The 23,129-nt window shown below is 38.9% G+C and overlaps 1 protein-coding gene across 1 annotated transcript; it reads left to right on the forward strand.

Annotated features, from left to right (window-relative positions):
• Positions 1-392: 392 nt before the first annotated feature.
• tfcp2l1 (transcription factor CP2-like 1) lies at positions 393-22,101 on the forward strand. Its single transcript, XM_050048332.1, has 15 exons — positions 393-569; positions 1,093-1,241; positions 4,287-4,360; positions 7,829-7,934; positions 9,760-9,866; positions 9,950-10,102; positions 13,199-13,309; positions 15,348-15,460; positions 15,947-15,998; positions 16,126-16,219; positions 16,384-16,474; positions 17,778-17,860; positions 19,158-19,300; positions 21,254-21,305; positions 21,431-22,101. Exons 1-15 carry the CDS (start codon positions 511-513, stop codon positions 21,466-21,468), a joined length of 1,425 nt encoding a protein of 474 aa, XP_049904289.1. The 5' UTR covers positions 393-510; the 3' UTR covers positions 21,469-22,101.
• Positions 22,102-23,129: the final 1,028 nt, after the last annotated feature.

Genomic DNA, 23,129 nt, shown 5'->3' on the forward strand with positions numbered 1-23,129 from the left:
CCCTCTATCATCATTGGCATCATTACTATTAGTAATTAGTTCTCAGACCTGTACTCACACAGACATGTAAAATAGTTATGTTTACGCCAATTCATTTTAAGTCTACTTGCCCTTCTTTGTTACCTGGGGCTGTCCTCATGTTTGTTTTCCAAAATGTGCCTCTAAACATCATTAGCTTAAGTGAGTTTGAAGTCTAGCTTTAGGGCCACATTGGTAGTGTCAACAGCTGGTCAGGTGAAGCTGCTATTAATGTATCAACCCAACTAAACATTGGTAGTGGGAGGTGTGCCTGCACGCTCCGCCTCTAAAAGGTCATCCAAGGTATGGTAAAAAAAAAAAGTGGGAGTCCTGATGACATCACTGGGACAATATAAGAGTCAGGCGATGAGGTTTGGCTCCAAACCTCTCTGAGCTGAAACCTGAGGAAGCCAGCAGGCGCACAGCTAGCACCGTCTCTCTACACGTCCTCCCCGTGGTCCTGGGATACAAGAAGACACCGCACTGGAAAATATGCTTTTCTGCCACTCCCAGCCTGAGTCCTACCACCAGCACTCTGCTAGTTATATTAGGTAAAGCACAAGCCATGTTAAGAAGCTTTAGAAAGCTGTGGAATTCAGGTGCTTGCAACGGGGGAAAGTTATTTCTACAACAGGTTAAATGGAAGTGTCAGTGCAAAGTAGAGGTGTTAAGAGAAGTAGAGGTGTTCATATGGCATACAATTTGTTTTTAAAATGTACACTTTTGCAGTGATTCTGCATTTAGGAGCACATTATATTTATATTTATTTATTATTAACATTATATTGCCATGTGAAATTCAAATTTTAAAATGCATTGCAGTGGGTTTATTTAAAGGAACATTGTATTAAAAAACCCACAATTAGACTACAAATATAGATCATATAGACTACTTTTTTTTCTCCTCTCTTTTTTAAAATTGGTACATTTAAAAGGACTTAGATCTACATGAGTAACACTGTATTTTGTAACAACAATCTTTTGCACCTTTGTTCCCCTGATTGAATAATTAGATAAAAGACAGAAAGGACGTTCCCACACTCAGCCCCTCTTCTTTCCTTTTGCTGTCTTTCAGAGAGGCTTTGGCACCTTTCTTAAAAAACGAAGAAGCAAGGCTTATGGCAGAAAATGATGCCAAGAGGACCCCATTCCAGTACATTCTGTGTGCAGCCACCTCGCCGGCTGTGAAACAGCAGGAGGAGAGTCTCACTTATCTCAACCAAGGTAGCTATCTGTCCTGCTAGTTGAATGTCCACGTTGACTAAATGGACTGGAGCTCATTTTGTCACATGTAACCTCAGCAGCAGCAGCAGCAGGGCAGGGGTGAGATTAATGCTGATGCAGGATTTTAAATCCTTTATAGCTCAGGGACAGGCTGAATCCTGGTAAATGAAGCCATGTTTACTTGAATTATTAGTTTGGACCCTGCAACTAACATACAAAGGCAAAAACCAGGTGGGATAAACTTATGTGCAGAGGCATCAAGATAACAAATCTGGGGCTGTTTAATCATCATTATTCCACGGTAGAATAATGAATGGACCCAATTTAAGTTACCTGCAGAGAATTCCTTAACTAATGCTCTTACAGATCTGAATTTGATGTTTTGATGACATCAGAACTTTAAGTCTAAATTGTCTTCTTCCATGGACGCAAAGAAAGGCCATAATAATTCTATTTATGTACCTAATTGTGGAATTTCACTGGATGTCCAATTAATGATGATTTTCATTATCAATTAATCTGACAGTTATTTTCTCAATTAATCTTTTTATTAATGATGTATTAAAAAAATTGAAACACCATTCACAATTTCTCATAGACCATGATGATGTATTCAATTTGCCTGTATTATCTGACTAAGCCCTGGGTCTTCAACAGGGGTGCCAAGACCCCCAGGCTGGTTCTCAGAGTTACTGCAATTATTGTTTGATATATAATTATTATAATTATAATTATAATTCAAGTTTTGAATTTATTTTTAATTAGAATATGTCTGAAAATACATATTAACATGAATTCAACATATTAGCATATTACATAAATCAGCCTAATCACATACATTTACAGTACACAACATTAATGATAGACTAACTGTTACCCATGAATCCTCATGCAATCATGTGAGCTAGCTAACACCACTGTGCGGCACATATCCATAATGGTGAGGTTAACTAGTAAGCCAGCAGTTACATACTATTGAAACATATTTGCCAATGGGCTATTATATCATTACAACTGTACTGTAATTTTTAGTGAGCCACAATGGATTGTTTTGTAACTTCTTGAACAAGGGACCCTGACACACTGTCCACCTCAGAAACCGTTAGTGAAAGTACAGAGCATGAGGCTAACGCACCTAGCCAAGTTGCTGCTGACTTACCAGCTACAGGTGAGCGCAACAAGAGAAAACCCCCAAATATTCCAAGAATTACCTCAAGTGCAACTTTACACAGAATATGTTGTAGGGGGTCCCTGCTCTATCTCTCGTTCAGCTTAGGGGTCCTTGGCCTGAAAAATTCTGAAGACTGCAGACTCCTGTTTAGAAATACATCAACTGGTCGATCATTCAGTCAATCAATCAATTGTAGCAGATCTAAATTAACCACTGCTGAATACTTAAAGGGATACTTTGCCGATTTTTGACCACATCTGGGTCACTGCGGTATGGGTGCAGATGAATGGTATTAAGGTGCACCCTGTGCTACCAGCTCAGGGAGCTCCCTGCTTGTCCACCAGCCGAAATCCACCAGAAACACGTCATTGATGATTTGAAATGCAGCGAATGTTTGCTCATGGCACATGTTGAGAATTCCCAGCACTGCCGGCACATATGGAGGCCAAACACCATTCATCTGCACACACTCCCCACACAGCGGTGACACAAACCTGGTTGAAAATTAACAGAGTATCCCTTCAATACTGAAGCATATTGAAATTTAAATATTTGATTATATAAATATTTTACTTTGAAAACCGTCTATCTGGATTCATGTGGTCTGAATTCACCTCTTTGAAGGTTGTTGCAAATGATACAATTTCAGAAACCCAGTGCCGAGGTTTCCAGTCACCCACCTGAACTCTTCTTTCTTGATAATGTGACTGTGTTGTACACTGATAGGACGGAGGTCTGATCAATTTCATCAAGGCTCAGCTGATTACCCTCAGAAGCAGTGGTGTTTTAAAATTACTAATCAAATTTACGGCAACCTTAGTGATTGACTTTGTGAATCCTTGAAATCTTGAAATTATTTTTTTTTTATTTGAAATTTTGAAATTATGGAACTTCAAAGCAGTGAATTCAAATCACATAAATGCAGACATATGGATTTCAGTAAAATGTCACAATGCTATAAATTCAATGACATATCAATTTTAACTACAGTTTAAGTGTTCAGTAGTTGTTACATTTCATAAAAAGGTGATTCAGCTGCTCATAAAATTCCAATTATTATGGCTTTGTTTTGCCTCCATAGAATTTATGTTTTTAATTGACAGTTGTTAATACATACATATATACTGTAAACATAACTACATACTGTATACAAAAGGTCTTTCAGTATTTTGAATGACTTACCTACTGAAATCATGGTAGTTAAGATTTGAAAGGCATTAAATCATAACATACGTTTTCAATTTATGTGTGCAACATGAGCTCCTACATGTGGCTTAATTTGTCTGACTTCTATCTTCTGATCTAATTCACCCTCTTCTTTTCTTCTTGTCTTTCTTTTTTCTAAGTTGTACTTGTCCTTCTACTTCATATCCTTCTCTGCCACTGGAACCTTCTTATTGTTTCTGTCTCTTGAAAAGTGACATTTATTCATTTGTGTTGTATTTACCTTTATTTATCTACAAGTTTGCCCTGCTTATCTGCTGTACAATCATTTGGTTGGAGTAAAAACACAATTAAAGTGAGCTTGCTGTAACATGCAACAATTACATTGCCATGTATAGATGGCATGTATTGATTATAAGTTAATTGCCATCACAGTCCATAGCTTAGTTTCATTACTACGCTGAAAAAGCATTGATAGTCAGTCTTATAGTGTCCATCTCTGACTATGTTCTTGTAATATCAAACTTAATGTATCACATTTGATCAGGATGGAGATATGTAAAAGTTTTCTAGTGGCTGGCCTTTATATTTGCCTTAAAAGGTTTCTAATTTGATTCAATTTCTATCTCCACTGCCCCTCTTTTCTGATTGACTGATTTCCCATTTTTCAATTTTAATCAGGTGTTTTTTTTTAATGTTTTAAAATGTAGGTCAGTCCTACGAAATCCGTATGCTTAACAGAAAACTAGTGGAGTATACAGATATAAGCAGCAAATGTGTTAAGGTAGGTGTAAGGTATTGTGTCTGTTTTTTGACTTTCACATGACCTCTTCTTCCCCTTTCTTCTCCTATCTGTTTTGATGTATCCATTTCCTGGTTTGTCACAGGTCCCTCAACCCTCCCTTCCACTTCAGGGGTGGGGTGTCAACCTTGGAGAGCTTGGTACTATCACCCAAACTTACCTTTCCTCTTTCCTAGATTTCACAAAAAAACCCTTATAAACACACAACTCATCTCAACTTCACATTTTTACCATACACACACTCTGTATGATTCCTCTGGACATACCAATCTGCTTTTTCCTGCATTTCGGGGATTTTTTTCATAAAGCCATGGGCATTTTTCTTTGTATATTATTTCTGGAAATGTTTCTTTAATGGAAAAAAGTGGTATTTTCTTGATGCCATGGCTTTCTGAATAAAATCCATTAGCAGCCCAAAATTTTTTGTCATGCCGCTTTCATTTTAATACACAGGTTTCTGTAACACACACAACTGACTAAATTTCAGATGTGAGTTGAAAGTGACTCCATTTATTGCAAAGACGTTTGTCTACACACTCACTTAAAAGTAAGAGGAGGTCATTTTTTTTCATTTCTGTGTGAGTGCATCCACTTGACATGTCTCCGTCGTCAGGCCGCCATTGCTCGGGACTGTAATTTTAACAGTAGCATCCTAGAGACACAAGAATGGGACAGGTGGCGTCTATGCAAACAAATGACATGCTAGGTCCAGGGCTTTTTGACTTCTGGTGCTCAGTCATGCCTGAGCCTCCCTCCATAAATATCCCAATGTTACATGTTTTTACAGGTTGTCAATTTTAATCTGTTACGTAAAATTTATTTCATGTCCTGGCAGGATTTATAAAGCTTGCTGTTAAAGTGGTACTCCAGTGTTTAAGTAGTGCATTTTCATGTTTTCAGGAGACTTACAACAGAATGGGTCACAAATAAGGGATGCTACATTTCCCATACTGCAACTGGATAGTGTCCTGACCTCCACTGCCTCCTTAATGCCCCTCCAACCCACAGCCTCAGTTTGTTATGCAGGCTTTCTGTTGAAAACTGTGGCTCTCCTGATGACATCATCAGGGTTACTTTCATTACATCATAAGGCAACCCGGTCTCACTCCAAAGTTGACGAAACCCGGTGCTTGGTCAATGACTTCTGGCGTCAGACACAGACAGTAAAAAACGCCCTTACACATTGACATGATACACAGCCCTCATTGTTTAATGGCACCTGACAGCATCAGGGGTAAACGTGGCGAGACAACAACGAAAGTCAAAGGGGTGAAAACTCCCACTAGGGTGGGTGGAAGGGTGGTGAATGGATCCAACAGCTACCGACCTTCACACAGGAGGCCAGTGTTTGCTTTCCGTTTGAATATAAAGTCAAACCCATTTTTCTTTTCTTAAACCCAAAAACATGATTTTGTTGCCTTAACCCTACCACGTGTTGTTTGCTTAATGTAACCATGTGCGATTGTTGGAAAATATGTTGATTCGCGGTGTTGTACAGACGTACTGTGTTTATTTTTAAAGAGACTGTATGCAAACTGTACATTTCCTGTAAAAACTAAAGTGTATTGTGAAAACAGACAATGCATGCAACAGGCTGAAGTTGGCACAGTGTCCCAGAGGGTCAACAACCAATGCACCCAGGGTACCTTGCACATCAAATCTCAATGTGAAAATGTGACAAATGTCGATATGTGACGAGATCGGCGGGAGAATGTGTTGCATAGGAGGGTCTTTTTAATTTAAAAGAATACTTTACCTCCCATATTTACAATTGTAAATCAATTATGTGTTACTTTGGATTTGTGAAGAAATGTTTGTTTTTCTCACATACCTCCATGTTGAACGAAGAATCCAAAAACTTAGAAAATTCTTAATTAATGGAAGTCATGGGGGGGTCACATCTAGCAACAGCAAAACTGTGTCAAAACATGTGTTTACAAACTGTTTTACACAACTCGTGCAGCGTAATCCAATACTCATTTATTACATCAAAAATGTTAACTATGTATAACACTATAGTGTTACAAATAATATAGTTGTGGGAGGTACTGAGCATACGACTGAATAAATGAGATTTGGATTATACTCCACGAGTTGTGTGAGAGTTTGGAAACATGTTTTTTTAAAGATTTTTTTTTTTTGGGTGTTTTGCCTTTAATGGACAGGATAGTGTGTGAAATTGGGGAGAGAGAAAGAGTGGGGGGAAGACATGCAGCAAAGGGTTGCAAGCCAGAGTCAAACTCGCAGCCGCTGCAGCGAGGCATCACCTCTATACATGGGGCGCCGGCACTATCCTCTATGCTACCAATGCCCCAGAAACATGTTTTAATGTAGTTTTACTTCCGTTAATCACAGTCGCTTTTTGACTTCAATTTATCAAGAATGTACGCTGTTTTAGGATTCTTTGTTCACCATAGAGGCAAGCAAAGTTTTCTTCCCAAATTCAAGGTGACACGAGGTGAGTTGTTGATATACAGTGACGAGTGCCCCTTAATATGAAATCCTAATCTATGAGCAAGGACTATATTATTATTATTTTTTTTTATTTATGTATTTTTTGTGATAAGATAAATTCATAGCCAACACAAAGTGGGTCAATAAGCTTGTAACAACAGCTACTTGCTCTGCAATACATGCAGCTGACAGAATGAAGATGTGGATTGTCTTTGTTCAGGGTTCCCACATGACTTGAAAAGTATCTGAAGTTTGTGAAGTTGGAGGAACAATTCTTCTCCCTGACAAATCATAGGGTGTCAGTGACATCTGATTCTGACCATGTCCCACCCCCAAATTTTGTCTACTTACATCACCAAATAAGACGCCAAAAAACAAACAAACAAACGAACAAACAAACAAAAAAAGTACCGTAAAATGGTATCAATATTTCCTGTTTAAACAGGTCAGTCAATGGGCTTAATGTGGAGTTAAAGAATGTTTGGTTTGATTAAGGTGGAAAAAGGTTGTTGAAAAAGTTGTTATGATTTTCACAAATGGTGTTTTCAGTTACGTTCAGTCATGCGTCCATTGAAGAGGCACTGTTTTCCAGGAACTAGCAACTTTTCCAGTTAGCTTATGTGTCCATTTCATAGGACCCTTAAATTTGTTGTCCAAGTGAGTGTGGGAGCCCTGATGTTTGGGTGGAAAGTCACTGCTGGTGCTACATGTCACAGGTATCACATGTAGCTCATTGGCTGTGGGTCAGTTTCCTCCCAAATATACGTGTTGCTCTTTTTAAGTTTGATGTCTAGTGTATGATGGGTAGAAATTGAATTGAAATGTTCACATCTTTATCCTTGCCTATTGAAACTGCCTCAGTATGTGTTAATGAATAAATGAGGGGAGCCTTTTTGCACTTTGCCCAGCAGTCTAGCTGTTGGGCTGTGTGCAAGCTGCCCTGCTCAAGCTGTTAGATGTACTCTGGCCTAAATGCCTGATCCTGCCTGTTCACAGAGCATTGTGCGAGTGGTGTTTCATGACCGTCGGCTGCAGTATATGGAGCACCAGCAGATGGAGGGATGGAGGTGGAACAGACCTGGAGACCGAATACTGGATATAGGTGAGTTGACTGTACCAACCTGATACAGCAAAGCTCACTGATTGGACAAAGATTACTAATGACCCAGTTTTGATGATGTATATCAAAAATAAGAAACGCTGGCATCAAAAGGCCCATGGGCAAGGAGTTTATCTGTGTACTCTGCCAGTGTAGTGCAGACTCACTGACCAAACTACAAGATGAATGCTGTTCTGAACTACAGTTAAGGCCATTTATTGGCCTTCATATAATGGAGCAGTTTGGCCTCCGTGTGCAATTGGCTTCAAAGTTGCACTTACCTGGGGCCTGCTCCATATACTGTATGTTTTCAGTCAATGTCCCAAGTATTTCTCCACAACAATAAATCTATGAATAGATTAATAAGATAAGATAAGGTAAGATAAGATACACCTTTATTGAACCCACAACTGAGAAATTCCAGTGTTACAGCAGTCAAGGGGAAAGAGTCAGATTAAAGATTTCAATATGTAAAAACTTTAAAAAACTAGGCATGCAAAAAAAGTACAAAAAATACAAGAAACGGCAATAAATAGTAATAATAATAATAATAATAATAATCATAATGAGCAGTGGATATATATTAAAGTGAACATATTTAGTGCAAAGTGAATATTGTATGTGCAAATAAACAACAACATGGGGGACAACAATGCTTATAGTGGTGTTTATAAAGTGTCCATAGTGTCTATAAAGTGTCCATGGTGCAGTTTACTGTGAGCAGTGCTGGTTATGTAGCCTGACAGCAGCAGGCAGGAAGGACCTGCGATAGCGTTCCTTCACACACTTTGGGTGAATCAGTCTATTGCTGAAGGAGCTCTCCAGAGCTTTTATCTCCTCCTGCAGAGGATGGGAGTCATTAGTCCTCAGAGATGACAGCTTGGCTGTCATCCTCCTTTCTCCCACCACCTGCACAGAGTCCAGAGAGCATCCCAGGACAGAGCTGGCCTTCTTGATCAGCTTGTCCAGTCTCTTCCTATCTGCAGCCAAGACGCTGCTGCCCCAGCAGACCACTCCGTAAAAGATGGCTGATGCCACCACAGTGTCAAAGAAGGTCTTCAGGAGCGCCCCCTGCACTCCAAAAGACCTCAATAAGTATATGACTGAATGAATGGATGAGTCAATTAAAGCCAGAGCTTTAAACAAAAATCCTATCATTCATGAGGTAGTCACTTAACAAGACAAAGATGCTACAGCCATGCTAGCAGCTTGATGACCATCAGTAAGCTGATGGTCCCCTCTCTGGGTAGCATGAATGTCTAAACTAATTTTTTGGCAAAGGAAAAAAATAAGTCCGTACACTAACAGATCCTCCTGTTTAGAAGGATCAAAATCCTTCTAAACAGGAGCTGCTTGGTGTGAGGACTTATTTTTTTTTCTACTTTGACAGAGGTTTATTTGGTCCCACTCTACTGGACATTGGGATGTGCGTGTCTTTTGTACTGTTTTTGAACTCAATGTTATGGCAACAATTGTTTTGATATTTCAGTCAGGACCAAAGTGGTGGACTGACTGACAGACCACAGAGCCATGCTGCTAACATGGCTAATGAGAACCTGTTGATTTGATTCAAACAGACATTTGGACTCAAATATTGCTAAATTCTGGTTGATGCATTGAAGTGTGTGACATCACCCTTTTCTACCCAAGACCTGCCAGCTTTACACCAGTAAGAAGAGCACAGATAAAACAGCAGAGATAGAAATCTCCAAGGTAAAATAACAGAAAATGGTGTGTTCTATTGGGATGTCATCACTTGGAGCAAAAAGCTGATTGTGAAAATATGTGTTTAGAAGCTTGCAGTTGTAAACTGACTCCTTATTTGCAGATATCCCGCTGTCAGTGGGGATACTGGAGCCCCGTTCCCACCATTTGCATCTCAACACTATTGAGTTTCTTTGGGATCCTGTCAAGAATGCTTCTGTTTTCATCCAGGTACACATAGACTCTGGCCAAATGTCTTGGGGAGTTATTAACACACATGACAAACTAACAACTGTCAAACCCTCATTTGTCAGGTCAACTGCATCAGCACTGAGTTTACCCCCAGAAAGCACGGTGGGGAGAAAGGAGTTCCCTTTCGTATTCAGATAGACACTTTCACCACCAATGGACACGGGGAGTACATGGAGCATGTCCATTCTTCCAGCTGCCAGGTCAAAGTCTTCAAGGTATGAAAGTGGCCTGCTCATTCTCAACATATTTGTGCTGTACCAAGTTATGCTCTACTCTAATAATCATTGGTCCATCAATATAACTTCATTTATCTGTTCTCCTGTGACCCTGCGTCCTCATATAGGGACATTACATTTTGGGATTGCAACACCTTAAACTTCATCTGCTTAATTTAGACCTGTTGTCCTCATTTGTGGAAAATTTTTGTGCCATCTAATGGTAGCAAAAGCACAATACACTAATCCACATAAAAACAAGATGGTGGCCATCTTTGCTAAGTCAGTCTTCAGCTGATCCCGACACAATAGTAGACAAGGTGCAAAACCTGATCATATTTTATGGTTGAAACGTTTTCATTTATGCTTAAAGCAGCTGTGCGGAACTTTACGTTTTCGTTGATTATAGTGCCCCCTTTGGTCGAAGCGGTATGACACCCACAGCCTGGTGTCGTAAAATCTCGACTGCAACCGGCAATTACCGCTTGCATTTGTTTTGAAGAGCGAGAGGAAAATCATAAATGTTCTGGTGTAGCTCTGAATTTCTTATAAACTGAGGACAACTGCCTGCTGTATATTTGTGTTCATGGTCACAGTCACAGATAATTTTGTGGCGTTTGTTGTAACGTTACTAGACAAAAGCGGTTCACATCAGCTAACGTTACATTTAGCTTGCTTATAACTTCCATGTCGTCATATATTGAAGTGAAACAACGTCTAACAAGTTGCGGTATATTCTCTAAATAAAAACAAAAATTACATACCTGTCGATTAGGAAAAGGGCCAACTCGGGATCAGTTTTAAAACCTTTCAAATCTCTCAGCTCTCTCCACTTGGTGAATGCCCGACCGAGGTTTACACGCGTTTGGGCTCGAGCCCTATCACTGTCCCGTTTAGCCTTCTTCTGTTCTTTTTCTTTTAGATGGTGCTCCTTCTTTATCCGCCATGACATCGAAAGTACAACCAAGTCCTTATAGATACATCTGGTAAAACTGTTATGTGTTCAGCAATGCCCGTTGTGTACTGGTTACTGGAAGAACACTCTCTGTAAACACGGCTCTTCTTCTTCTCTCAATTTATTGGTGGATCGCAAACAACTTCCAGGTGCATACCACCACCTACTGTACAAGAGACTACTCCCTACTACATGTCATTTAGTTTCTTTCTTAAATCCTACCTGTAAACACGACTCCTTCTTCTTCTGTGGTTTAATGGCTGCGGGCTGCTGCGGGCGTGCTTCTTCTGTGGTTTAATGGCTGCGGGCTGCTGCGGGCGTGCAGACTTACTTCCGCCTCAGGTGCCGTATTCTGGTTTGTTGACTTCCGCTGTGTCTGACCTGACCGAGGCTACGCTAAATAGCCATATAGAGAAAGGCTGTTGGGTTCAAATAAGTATGCGGATCTTCAAGGGGGGGTGATACGAACTAGGGACACTTTTATAAATGGTAAAAAGTTCCGCACAGCTGCTTTAATAACATTTATAGATTAATATGGCATACAAACTTGACTAATTTAGCCATAGTAACTACTAACTGGTAACTGCTGATTAGGAAGTACTTGTTTCAGGACATTGGGACTGCATTATTGTATTGTCGCAAAAAATGGAGGAGAAGCTGGTGCCGGCCGTGTCCGTCTATCCGGAGTTGTATGACATGTCACACAGACATTACCCTAACAGATTTTATCTATCTATCTATCTATCTATCTATCTATCTATCTATCTATCTATCTATCTATCTATATATATATATATATAATAGCTTAGTTAAATTAATTATTTTTCCAGCAATAGGCCTATATAAATTGAGAGATTTTACAGCAACACACATGTAATCAATTCTAACCCATACAGTGGTGACAAAGTTACTAAGTACATTAACACAAATCCTACTAATAAAACATGATGATGACTTCACCAGCTGTAGCATTAAAAGATTAACACAGTATATGTATCATACGGAAGATGAGAACGGCCATGTATTTTTTTTGTGTGTGTGCATTGTTATCTCATGATAACGACTTATTATTTCGTTATATCGCCGGGGCGATTATTTCCTCATTCATTGCCTCAAGGAGGGACAGCCTTGCAGGCAGGGAGAGAGCAGCTCGCGATGGCTGCTCTCTCCCTGCCGGCTGAGGGACTGTTTGCGCTTTTACGCACTGGTCGGTGGTGAAGTGGCGCACATGACTCGTGCTACGGACAGACGGACAACCACGTACCTAAAACAGGTAATACATCTGGCTACATCTTTCCCACATCAAAGATCCGTGATCACCTACACCCGCGTGCGTAAAAGCGCACACAATATGAGCGCAAGCATCTTCCGGTTGGTGCTCATCGTGAAAGAAATGTCAAACTATAGATAAAAAACAAAGAGGCGATGCTGCAAAACTGCGCGGCTACAGGAATTGTCAAGATATTGTTGTCATAGAAACGAAAACCCTCGTGAGCGTTTTCTTTTGGGGGGCGCACAGACGCTTCATCCCAGCGCTCCGCAGCGCCCTTCCAGCGCCTTTCTGCCAGAAAGGGCGCTATGTGGACACAGGCCCTAAGTGTGACAGAGTGTGTTCCTACGGACAAAAAGGACATTGCTAGCTGGGAATATAGAGCAAGAGAAAAAAATCATACAGAGTTACAAAACAAACAAATCTCAAGGCTTTTAGATATCTTACATTTTTTTTGCAATTTTGTTTTTGCACAGCCTGTTCAGGCATCGACATTAAAGGTTTTCAACAGTTTTATACTTGAGCAGTTACCCCTAACCCATAGAGTTACAAAACATTAAACAAATGTTTAATTGTTAGCAATTTTGTTGTTGCACAACAATGTTCTGGCACTGAAATAATCGGTTTTATATTTTATTACATACTTGTGACTACTAAAAATAAACCCATTGTCCCTATATAAGGAGATCCTTTTTTCCCCCCAAAAAACTACTTACTGTTCAAAGACAATACTTAGTTTTCATACTTATCAGGTCCTCCTCATCCCAAACAGCTTGGAGAAATTAAAAAAAGCATGCCAAACAAAAGCTGGGGTCTCAGGAGGCTATGGCATGTTTCTGTATTTAACTTTAAATGTTGTTGTTTTTTTAAGCCTAAAGGAGCTGATCGCAAACTGAAGACAGACAGGGAAAAGATTGATAAAAAGGCCCTGCAAGACAGAGAGAAGTATCAAGTGTCCCATGAGAATACCCTGCTAAAAGAGGTGAGGCATACCTTTCTCTGTCTTTCTCTGGACCCTTTGTTTACGTTCTGTCAGTAGTATTGTAATGGTGTAACTTCATTGATCCCACAGTGGTAAATTCTTATTCTATCTGGATATTTATCTCATCTCATCAACACTGGAGCCAAACAACCAGTTTATTCTTTATGTGTTTCACCTGCCAGTGAATTTATTTACCTCCTCTAATTTCACTTCCACATTACATTTTAAACCAGCACATCACTGTATGTTAATATGTTGCTCTACTCTTTTTGAGTTGCTCTGTTTAAAAGTATGCTTGCTCTGGGGGCTGAGCTCTGTCAATGATTGGGTGCATCACTTCAGTGTTTGACTGTCAAGTGACTCAGCAGTTTGTGCTTAGGTGTTAATCTTGTCTCTTTGTTAATCTTTATCATTCATCTGGATGAATAACAAACCTGGTTGGAGCTGAAACATTACTGTAAACTACTGCTGGAAGAAGTATTTCGATCCTTTATTGAAGTAAAAGTAGTAATATCACAATGTAAACATTTCATTTAAATGAAAGTCCTTAAAAATTGACTTTAGTAAGAGTGCAGATGTATTATCTAAAAAAAATAACTTCAAATATTTATTTATTTTTGTGTTACATTATAGGCCCAACTATTATTGTATTATAATTACTATTATTAATTTTTAAAGTTTTGTTTATTTAAATTTTCAGAGCATATATGAATCAGGGTCTAAGTTTCAGTGCCCATTTCCAGAAAAGGAAATATACAAAAGGGAAAACCTCTATACATGGAAGGATAGAGAGATGTAATAGGAATAATAAAAATGATGTAATAAATGTTTAAAAAATAATAATAATAATAATAATGATGACAAATTAACAAACAAATTAACAATATTTATGACTAAAAATAACTAATACAATTAATTAATACAAATAAAAATATTTCAGTAAACAAAGATAAAAATAAAATTACATAGACAGATGGCAATTGTGACACAAAAAAATCTAAGTAAAAATAAATTAATATAAATAAGAATGAAATAAAGATAGGGCGGCACGGTGGTGTGGTGGTTAGCACTGTCGGTTCCCGGTTCATTCCCGGGTGTGGGAGCCCTTCTGTGTGGAGTTTGCATGTTCTCCCCGTGTCAGCGTGGGTTCTCTCCGGGTACTCCGGCTTCCTCCCACAGTGCAAAGGCATACAGACTGGGGATTGGTTTAATTGGTGATTCTAAATTGTCCATAGGTGTGAATGTGAGTGTGAATGGTTGTCTGTCTCTATGTGTCAACCCTGCCATAGTCTGGTGACCTGTCCAGGGTGTACCCGGGAAAATCGGAATTTTCAAGTTCCTACTCAGAAATTTCAACTGGAACACCTCCAGAAGTCATATTTTCAACTCAGAAAGTTGGAGCAACCAACCCGGACCTCAAAATCCAATGTGGCTGCTCCGCGCATCAACAGTATTGAAAGCTGTAGTATTATACTGTTTATTAGCATTTCTGTCTTGTTTGTGTCTCACTAGAACAGTCATACACACAGTACTGTCCAACTTTATGTGTGGACAAGTTGCTACGGTTTTTGTATGCACAAAATATATCATTATACATTGTTATCAACTGGTAATGCTAACAATCGCTAACCTGCCTTGAACTGGGATTGCTAACATCTTGGTAGTGGTACTGGAATGAACTTGACTTTGTTTGACATCATTCCCAGCTCTGATTCTGAGGTAAACGAAACGCAGCATTGGTGTGGTGTGGTGCAGTGCATTCTGGTAGTTGTATGTTTTCTACCTCTTGAGTAGAAGTTAATGCCACAGCTCTTTTCCTCTGTTTTCTGTGGTCATTTAGGACCTATTTCAAAAGTATTTCTGTCTTTACTGCATAGACAGCCCTTTTTTGTAAAAAGACAGTGAGTGCCACTTTTTACCATTTATTTTTAGAAATGTTTTACTTCTGTGGTCTTTTTTTGCTGAGATATATTTATCATGCCAGGTATAATAATCAGAGAACATCTTTCATCTTCTCTTTCTTTCTCTCTCTCTCAAGTGTTCCCCTTGGCCTGATGCCCTGAATCTCACCAACCACAGCAGCAGCAGCAGTAGCAGCATTCCATCACCAGTTTACCACAGCCCACCAACTTCCTGTAGTTTCACAGATGGGTGAGTCAGATGTCACTTTTTTTTCTATTTGCATTGACCTAACTTATTGTGTTTAGTAGAGCTATGTAGGAAAATTTGACATCATTGTCAAGGTGGACAATGTTGTGTTGATTTTTGGTGTGATACCTTAAGACTACATTGTAAAAATGTATTATTTACTTTGACTGGGTTTCAGTACCTTTGTTTGCAAATTCAGAGATTAAAGTGCAGTGAAAACGAAATTCTCTTTCAAGGCCTGGCGATAAACACTGTAGCAGTGGTGCAATATAAACAGTAGTAATAGCTCCCTCTATGGGTGCTCACCAGGATCAACTTCTACAAACTCCTGAACTTCAACAAACTGTGCTCTATAATAAGTAAAAATAGACAGTTTATTATTAGTTTATTTATTAGTAAATGGGCAGATGTGTTTCAGAGCAGTACAAACAAAACACTCAACTGATCACCCCAGGTTGTTCTTTCTTCCTCATGTGGACGTTTCTATAGCAACTGTTCTCCAAACCAGCAAGGGGAGCTGCTCATACCCGGCTGCTCTGATGTAAGTAACAGAGAGCAGTGTTGTGTGTTAATGTTGCTCTTTTATTTCCTTTAGGCCATTATTTGGAGACAGTGGATGCTGTGCTGCTATACTCATTTCAAGGGCTCTTCTTCTTTTTGACATGTAGCACCTTCTGCCATCGTCCACGCCACAGGACACTCAGCAGTGGCTGCACCGACACAGGTTCTCACCTTTCTCAAGGCTCTTCTGCAGCTTCTCAGGTAACAGAAAAATATCACAGCACATTTTGATTCATGGAACAGTTATAAAGCAGGAGAGAGCAGACACACAGCTGACTGACTCAATTGTAGTTAAAAAATGGAGGAATTCACTGAACATTTTTGAGCAGGAAGGAAGCAGAACATATCTGCTGTTGTTGTTGCAGGTGCTGATCTGTTGAGGATGAGCAGGGAGGATCTGATCCAGATCTGCGGTCCAGCAGATGGTATTCGACTTTTTAACACAATGAAAGGAAGGTGAGACATTAAAATATGCTCTGAGCACCAGCAATAATTCTGAAAGCTATTCTAGATTTAGTCGTAGTCTTATTCTTAAGAAGAAAATGCTTATTAGTTTTAGTCACGATTCAGTGATCTTAAAGCTACACAGTTTAAGTCAACAAAAATTCAAATGAGATTTCAGTCAACTTCTAGTCATTATGTTTTCTATGTGTTTTTTAATCTTTAAACTAATTCAGTTAGGCTAATTCATGTATCAGCAATTAGAATCAAGGTGATAGGTTGGATGAAATTTTATTCAGTCAATTTTTTTTCTACAACTACAAATAATTTCTGCACACTTAAAAACTGTCATTTTTCCAGCAGTGTTTGACAGGTTTAAGGAGTGATTTATGAGCACAAACTTACTAATGATCATTTGAAAAGTTCAACATCTCTCTCTCTGGTCACAATGTTGCCTCTAAAGCGGAGGGGCACGACCATTAACACATTTCAAACTTGTGAATTGTTAGCTGACTACCGTGAAGTATTGTGCAAATATACATGTTTATTTTTCATGACCACTACTGTTGTCAGATCGAAGCCATCTGTTTGTGTATTGGGTTAATTCTGTAATAATTTGGTACCACAAACAATATCACAAATACTTCAGGCATCAGGTATTGATGTTACATGTGTTGCGTGACCATAGTGTGGCTTGTTTATAGCCTAATGTTTAATGTGTGATTAAAATCACATTAAAATGTGATTATCTTGCTAAACAAAATGCGTAATTATCATAAATGTTGGTTTGACACAGAGCTTATTTTCTGCAATAACCCAAAATCCAAAGGAAAAATCTCATGGGATTTTTGACGAGGAGACCAGGGTGACGCTAACCTCCGCATTTGCCTACAAAAAACGTCATCCCTGAAACACTCTATGGTCAAGGTTGTCAGGTCTGTAAGCAGTGTTAGGGGGATTGCTTTTTTTTCGGTAATATATTTTTAAATCTACAGTTAATACGCTCTTAAAACGATTTACAAAAAAAGTAATGTCTACTCAAGGAACATTTTCTGTGTACACTTCTCATATGTTTTTATGTCATTTAATGTTATCAGAGGTGAAATTACCCTTTCTTCCCCACAAAAAAACTAAGGTTACAGACAAGAAAAAAAAAATAAAAAAATTACAGATTTGTGTATGACAACTTTGACAAAACCTTCCCAACACTTTATTTAAGTCCCACAATTCCGATTTTAGGTAGTCAAGAGGGTCATTTTTCCACTATGTCATGTTCTATGTAGTAGTAGTGATACAGTTTCTGCTCACATTTTTCCAGGTGTGTACAGCCGCGTCTTACCATCTATGTGTGTCAGCAGCAGGCCAGACATCAACCTCTCATCAAGCCAGGGGGTGGAGACAGTAAGTACATTTTGTAATATGATTCTTATATTCTTATGTTGAATATAATTGAATGGTCTTTAAAGCTGTAGTTGGTAACTTTTATGAAAATAACTTTGTCTTATTTCCTCCTTGTAATGCTTCTAACGGCATTTGCAAGAATCTACCACAAGGAAACAGAAACAACCAGAATAATCAATCAATCAATCAATCAATCAATCAATCAATCAATCAATCAATCAATCAATCAACCAATCAACCAATCAATCAATCAATTCTCTGTCATATAGAACAATACAAGGTACAACTTCAGTGACATGTGATCCCATGAGCTCCTTAAATTGTGCACTGTAGTTTAGTCCTTTTTGATCTTCATGCATTGTTGGCTGCTGCTTTGTAATTGTCCAGTTGTCCATAAAAGTCCATGATTTCTGGTTGTGGAGTGATTAAACTGCCCACACATCCCGACCCAACAAGAGGGCTGCACGGTCGCTCCTCCCGAACAATGCCAGTGCCACTCTGCAGCTGCCTCTCACCAGTGTATAGCAGTGATCCACAGCAGAAATGGGACAGCACCTCACATTCCGACAGACACACCAGTCCTTATTCACTGTAAAACAAGTGCCTCCTCTAAGTCTCTGGCCAGAGTCCTCTGCTCTGTCAGGTGGACATATAGAAAAAGAGTCACCAGGTTGAATGGTGCTGTCCAGGATTTAGCCAAGTTTTGGTGAATTAAAGGATGTTACAGTTTCTGATATCCTGTTAGAAACAGATGCGGGGTGGAAGTCGTCCAGTTTATTATCCAACACCTAGTTTTAGCTATACTGTTTTCAGTGTGGGGCAAGGTCACAAACTTTCTCAATTTATAGCTAAACAGTACACTAAAATATGTTTCTGAAAACATCTAGGTGAGAAACAGGCAGTGCAGTAACAGAATCTTGATTTATATTTGATCAGCCCTGCCTACTGTGACAGTTTGACAGAAACTCCTCAGCTCTGATTGGTTGTTTCTCTTCAGTCACTGTAGATTCCAGCAAATGTCAATAGAGGCACCATGAGGGCGACGAGGAACATGATATTTTTTCACAGATTATCTGTCTCATGTTCTACTGTATGGATGTAGTGACAGTTTCAGCAGATTTGGCTCATTATTTTTATAAAAGAAACAGGAAATGTCTTATTATTATATCTTAAAATATTTTTTTGAATATCAATAAAATTTAGGTGGAAAACCTTTTGAAAATGAATAATGTAGTCATGGAATTGTACATGAAGCTTGTTCATGCGTTCCGTCCTGTCTTCTTTGTCTTCCCGTCAGTTTACCATGCTCTGTACCTGGAGGAGCTGACACTGTTGGACCTCTCTGAGAAGATCGCTCTGCTCTACAGCATCAGTCCACAGCAAATTACACACATCTACAGACAAAAACCCACAGGGATCCACATCTTAGTCTCTGATGAGGTATCCTTACATCTTCTCTATCAACCATTAACTCTTCATGCCTTTGAACCATTTACCATTGAGAACTATTTAAGAGCTCAGGCGTGGTGAGTGCTGCTAACCTGGATTTATAGTTGACACAAGGGGCTGATGACTGTGCTGTTACTTATGGTGTAGGCTTTAATTTATAGTTCAAGTTGTATTTCACCCATTCACTTGACATATGTGTTATACCTGATGTGGTTAAATTGTCCGTAAAAGGTTCTGTATGTGACATTCAGAGCATTAATATAGCTGCAAACCACTATTTGCTATGTAAAGATAAAGTGAAGTAATGGCATCTTGAGCAGAGAATTAAGTCACGTTCCCTCTGTGTGTGGTGTAATCCAAGCTTCTCTGTGGTTTGTTGTGGTAAACTGGTCTTGCCTCACATGCTAGCTCATCACCACCTCTCTGCACTGCTCTTATACGTTGGTTTCCCCCTTTGGTTCCCTCTGGTTAACACCTCTGGCTCTGTCAGCACTGTTGCTGTTATTTAGCGCTGTTTATGGAGTTAGTAACATTAGCTTCTAGCCACCACAAAATTAAGAACCATGTCCAGAAAACTGGTACACTCTGAATTTCACATAGAACCCCATTAGTTATATTCCCCATGGTAACTGTGTTTAAACTCTTTATTCATACAGAAGTAACTGTGTTTACACGCTTTACTCACACTGTAATGTAGATACACATACTTATATAAGTGGCATTACATCCAGGTAGCTTCCGTCTCACTTGGGCTAATTACTGATTTGAGACTGGTGCTTGGCCATTGTACTGAAAAGCAGCATCTGGTGCAAAAATCTGGATCAGAATAATCCTGATTTGGAAGTCTCATGTTTTGCTGTTTCCAGGATCAGCTAATCCATCTTACTTTTGTACTGGTTTTTCAAAGCAACATTGGATTAGGTCTCCCTGATCCAGCTACAGACTTTTTAGGATTACCAAATCTGAATAACCACTGCTCTAAATGGGACCACACATCACAATGTGGGCAGTCTGCCAACAAACACACTGCAATTACCACTTATTGCCATAGGTTCCGTCAAAGACACAGAAATGGAGATCTTCAAGATTGTAACTTTAAATACTTTTGGTTTGATATTGACAGCTATTTGGGAGATTATTTTATAGGGACAGCATCTTTTTATTCTACTTTACTGTACTGAAAGGCTTAATAGGTAGCCTAATATCAACCTAATCTATTCAATCAAAGTAAATATTAAACAAATCAGAAGCAAAATATAAATAAATGTATATATATTTAACAAATTTGAGTCCAAGTTTTTTTTACATTTTGCTCCTGAAATCCAGCCTGAATCCAACTGTCTTCTGGGATCAGGATAATCCTGATTTTTTTTCATTAAACATATCGCGAATGTAAAAACATTTGAACACATACTGAAGCTTTGATCCAGATCAAAACCAACACTGAATTATGTAATCGAATCTCATTTCAGAATCCTTTTCTTCTTTTCAACAATCCATTTTTAACATCTGATCCAACTGACAGCCAAAATGTGATCAGGTTACTTCTGAACAACTGGGCCCAGACTACTGAGCCTTTCTTGAACTTTGTCCATGTTGTCTTCACTCTCAACAGTCTATACCAGGATCAGAAACCTATAGGAGAAAACAAAAGCAGTCAAAGCTCACCGAAACAATAGCATGGAGAATCACTGAACTAGAAATACAGGAACAAAATCAAGTGCAATCTACAGTGAGAAAGCTTCTCTTTAGAGCTGACTATTTACCACTGCAATTTCTAGACTAGCAAATACCAATTCTGACACCTGTAAAAGCATGCTTATTAGCGAGGATTTGGTAATTATACATTATAATAACCGCCAGTTGGAGATTTCTTATTTTGATATGCAGCGTTTTGGAAATGCAAATGATCTGTGTTTACATCAGTCAATCTGCTCATTTCAGATGGTGCAGAACTTTGGGGAGGAAACAAGTTTCATCCTCAGCACTATAAGAGGTATTTATTTTTATAGTTAACCTTTAATTTCACAAGTCACTATTAAAAATTCACTATCCATCCTGTTTAGCTTGGTAATTGGTATTTTTGACTGATCTTTCACTTGATTGTTTTCTGTTACCCAGACGAAAACACAGATGGCTACCACGTTGTGTTGAAATGATCAGCCGGTACTCAGGAGGTTCAGTGTTTCCTCTGAGAATCAGTGGCATAGTACACCTTGTATATAAGTCCTCCTAGATTACAATATGTAACCAAGATTTACAGTACAGTAAAAGGCTGTTAAACTTTCAGTTTACTGTTGAGTTTGTGGTCCTGTTTAGTTTTCTTTAATTTTCCTGTTTTATTTGTATTGTTGTGAAGTTACTGATTCATACTTGATATACCTTGTAATTACAGGTTAACACTGCTTTATTACTCCTGCATATGTGTGTGTACATCTTTGGCTTAAACACCTGTTAATGCAAGTAAATGACTTATAATCATAAAGCAGAATAATGCCATTCATCATCATGCTGTCAAATAGAAAACACAAATGAACAAAACTGTTGTTTTAATGTAATGCAATGCCCCTACTTGTTCCAAACATGAAGTGCTGTCATGTAGTCTGTTGAATATGCTATACAATCCATATTCTTGACGAGTTTTAATTTGAAATTTGGTAAAAGTGAGGTGTGTGCACATAGGCTACTGTATGTTTAAACAGAGACTCTGTGTTGCAGTTTGGAGGATGATTTTGACTGTCATGGCTCTATGACAAGTGTAGTTCACTCAAAATAAAGTATTTTGCACTATTTTCTGTTGTTCCACTGATTTTGTTCAGGTATATGAAACTGACTGGTAAGACAGAGAGTCAAACTTCGAACAAATATGGCCTAATCAAATTTTATATTGCTTTATGTAAAAGCTGATATAAAGCATGTTTATCTCGGATACTCCACCCCAGAATCATAAAGTAATATTTAAAAGTCAAGTTAAGTTTAGAGAGCATGAGCTGAGGCCTGTTATAAATGTAATTTTAACTTCCCTTGAGCTACTGATGATCTGCTGGCATTTGTGCTTGTGATTTTGCACAAACATCTACAAAGCAACAAAAGGTGCTGCATTGCAGTATATTTAAAGGGACAGTTCAACCCAAAATAAAACAAATAGATATTTATCCTCTTACCCTTTGTGTTATTTATCAGTCTAGATTGTATTGGTGTGAGTTGCCGAGTGTTTGAGATATTGGCTGTAGAAATGTCGGGCTTTTCTCCAGTATGGAACTAGATGCCCCTCAGCTTGTGGTGCTCAAAGCACCAACAAATTACATCTGAAAAACTCAACAGTAATGTCTCTTTCCAGAAATCATGACCAGGTTACTCAAGATAATCCACAGACCTTGTTGTGAGCAGTTTCATGTAGGAACTATTTTCCTTCCACTGAACTACACCCACCAACTGTATCACTGTGCAGGAAGTTTGCATGTTAGCACACCTAGCACCACTGAGAGAGCTGATGTTACAGCTTTGCCAAAGAGGATGGCATTTATGTTTACATTTCGCGCTGTCACAGGCACAAGCTTCTGAATTATGAGTAGATGCGCTTCCTTATAGCAGTTCTGTCCTCTTGTTACCTGGAAATTGTTTCCCCCCCTGCCATCATGAAGGACCTTTCAATTCCTTAAATACACCTAAAGGAGACGAGCAGCAAGGACGTCCTGGATGCTCTTAGAGCAAGGAAACACGGGTGTATCCCACATGAAAGTCTCTGATCAAGTGGCTCTCCAAGAGTCACAGCGTCATGTTTGTTGAAGTGTCATGAAGGGATCTACATATGATATGA

This window comes from Epinephelus moara, chromosome 7 (genome assembly GCF_006386435.1).
Source record: "Epinephelus moara isolate mb chromosome 7, YSFRI_EMoa_1.0, whole genome shotgun sequence".
NCBI classification, from domain to species: domain Eukaryota; kingdom Metazoa; phylum Chordata; class Actinopteri; order Perciformes; family Serranidae; genus Epinephelus; species Epinephelus moara.

Excerpts from the sequence above, each read along its gene's own strand:
- tfcp2l1 (XM_050048332.1), top strand. The coding sequence starts at position 511 with ATGCTTTTCTGCCACTCCCAGCCTGAGTCCTACCACCAGCACTCTGCT. Across the intron at positions 7,935-9,759 it reads AGACCGAATACTGGATATAG|ATATCCCGCTGTCAGTGGGG; the intron begins GTGAGTTGACTG and ends CCTTATTTGCAG. Across the intron at positions 10,103-13,198 it reads GCCAGGTCAAAGTCTTCAAG|CCTAAAGGAGCTGATCGCAA; the intron begins GTATGAAAGTGG and ends TGTTTTTTTAAG.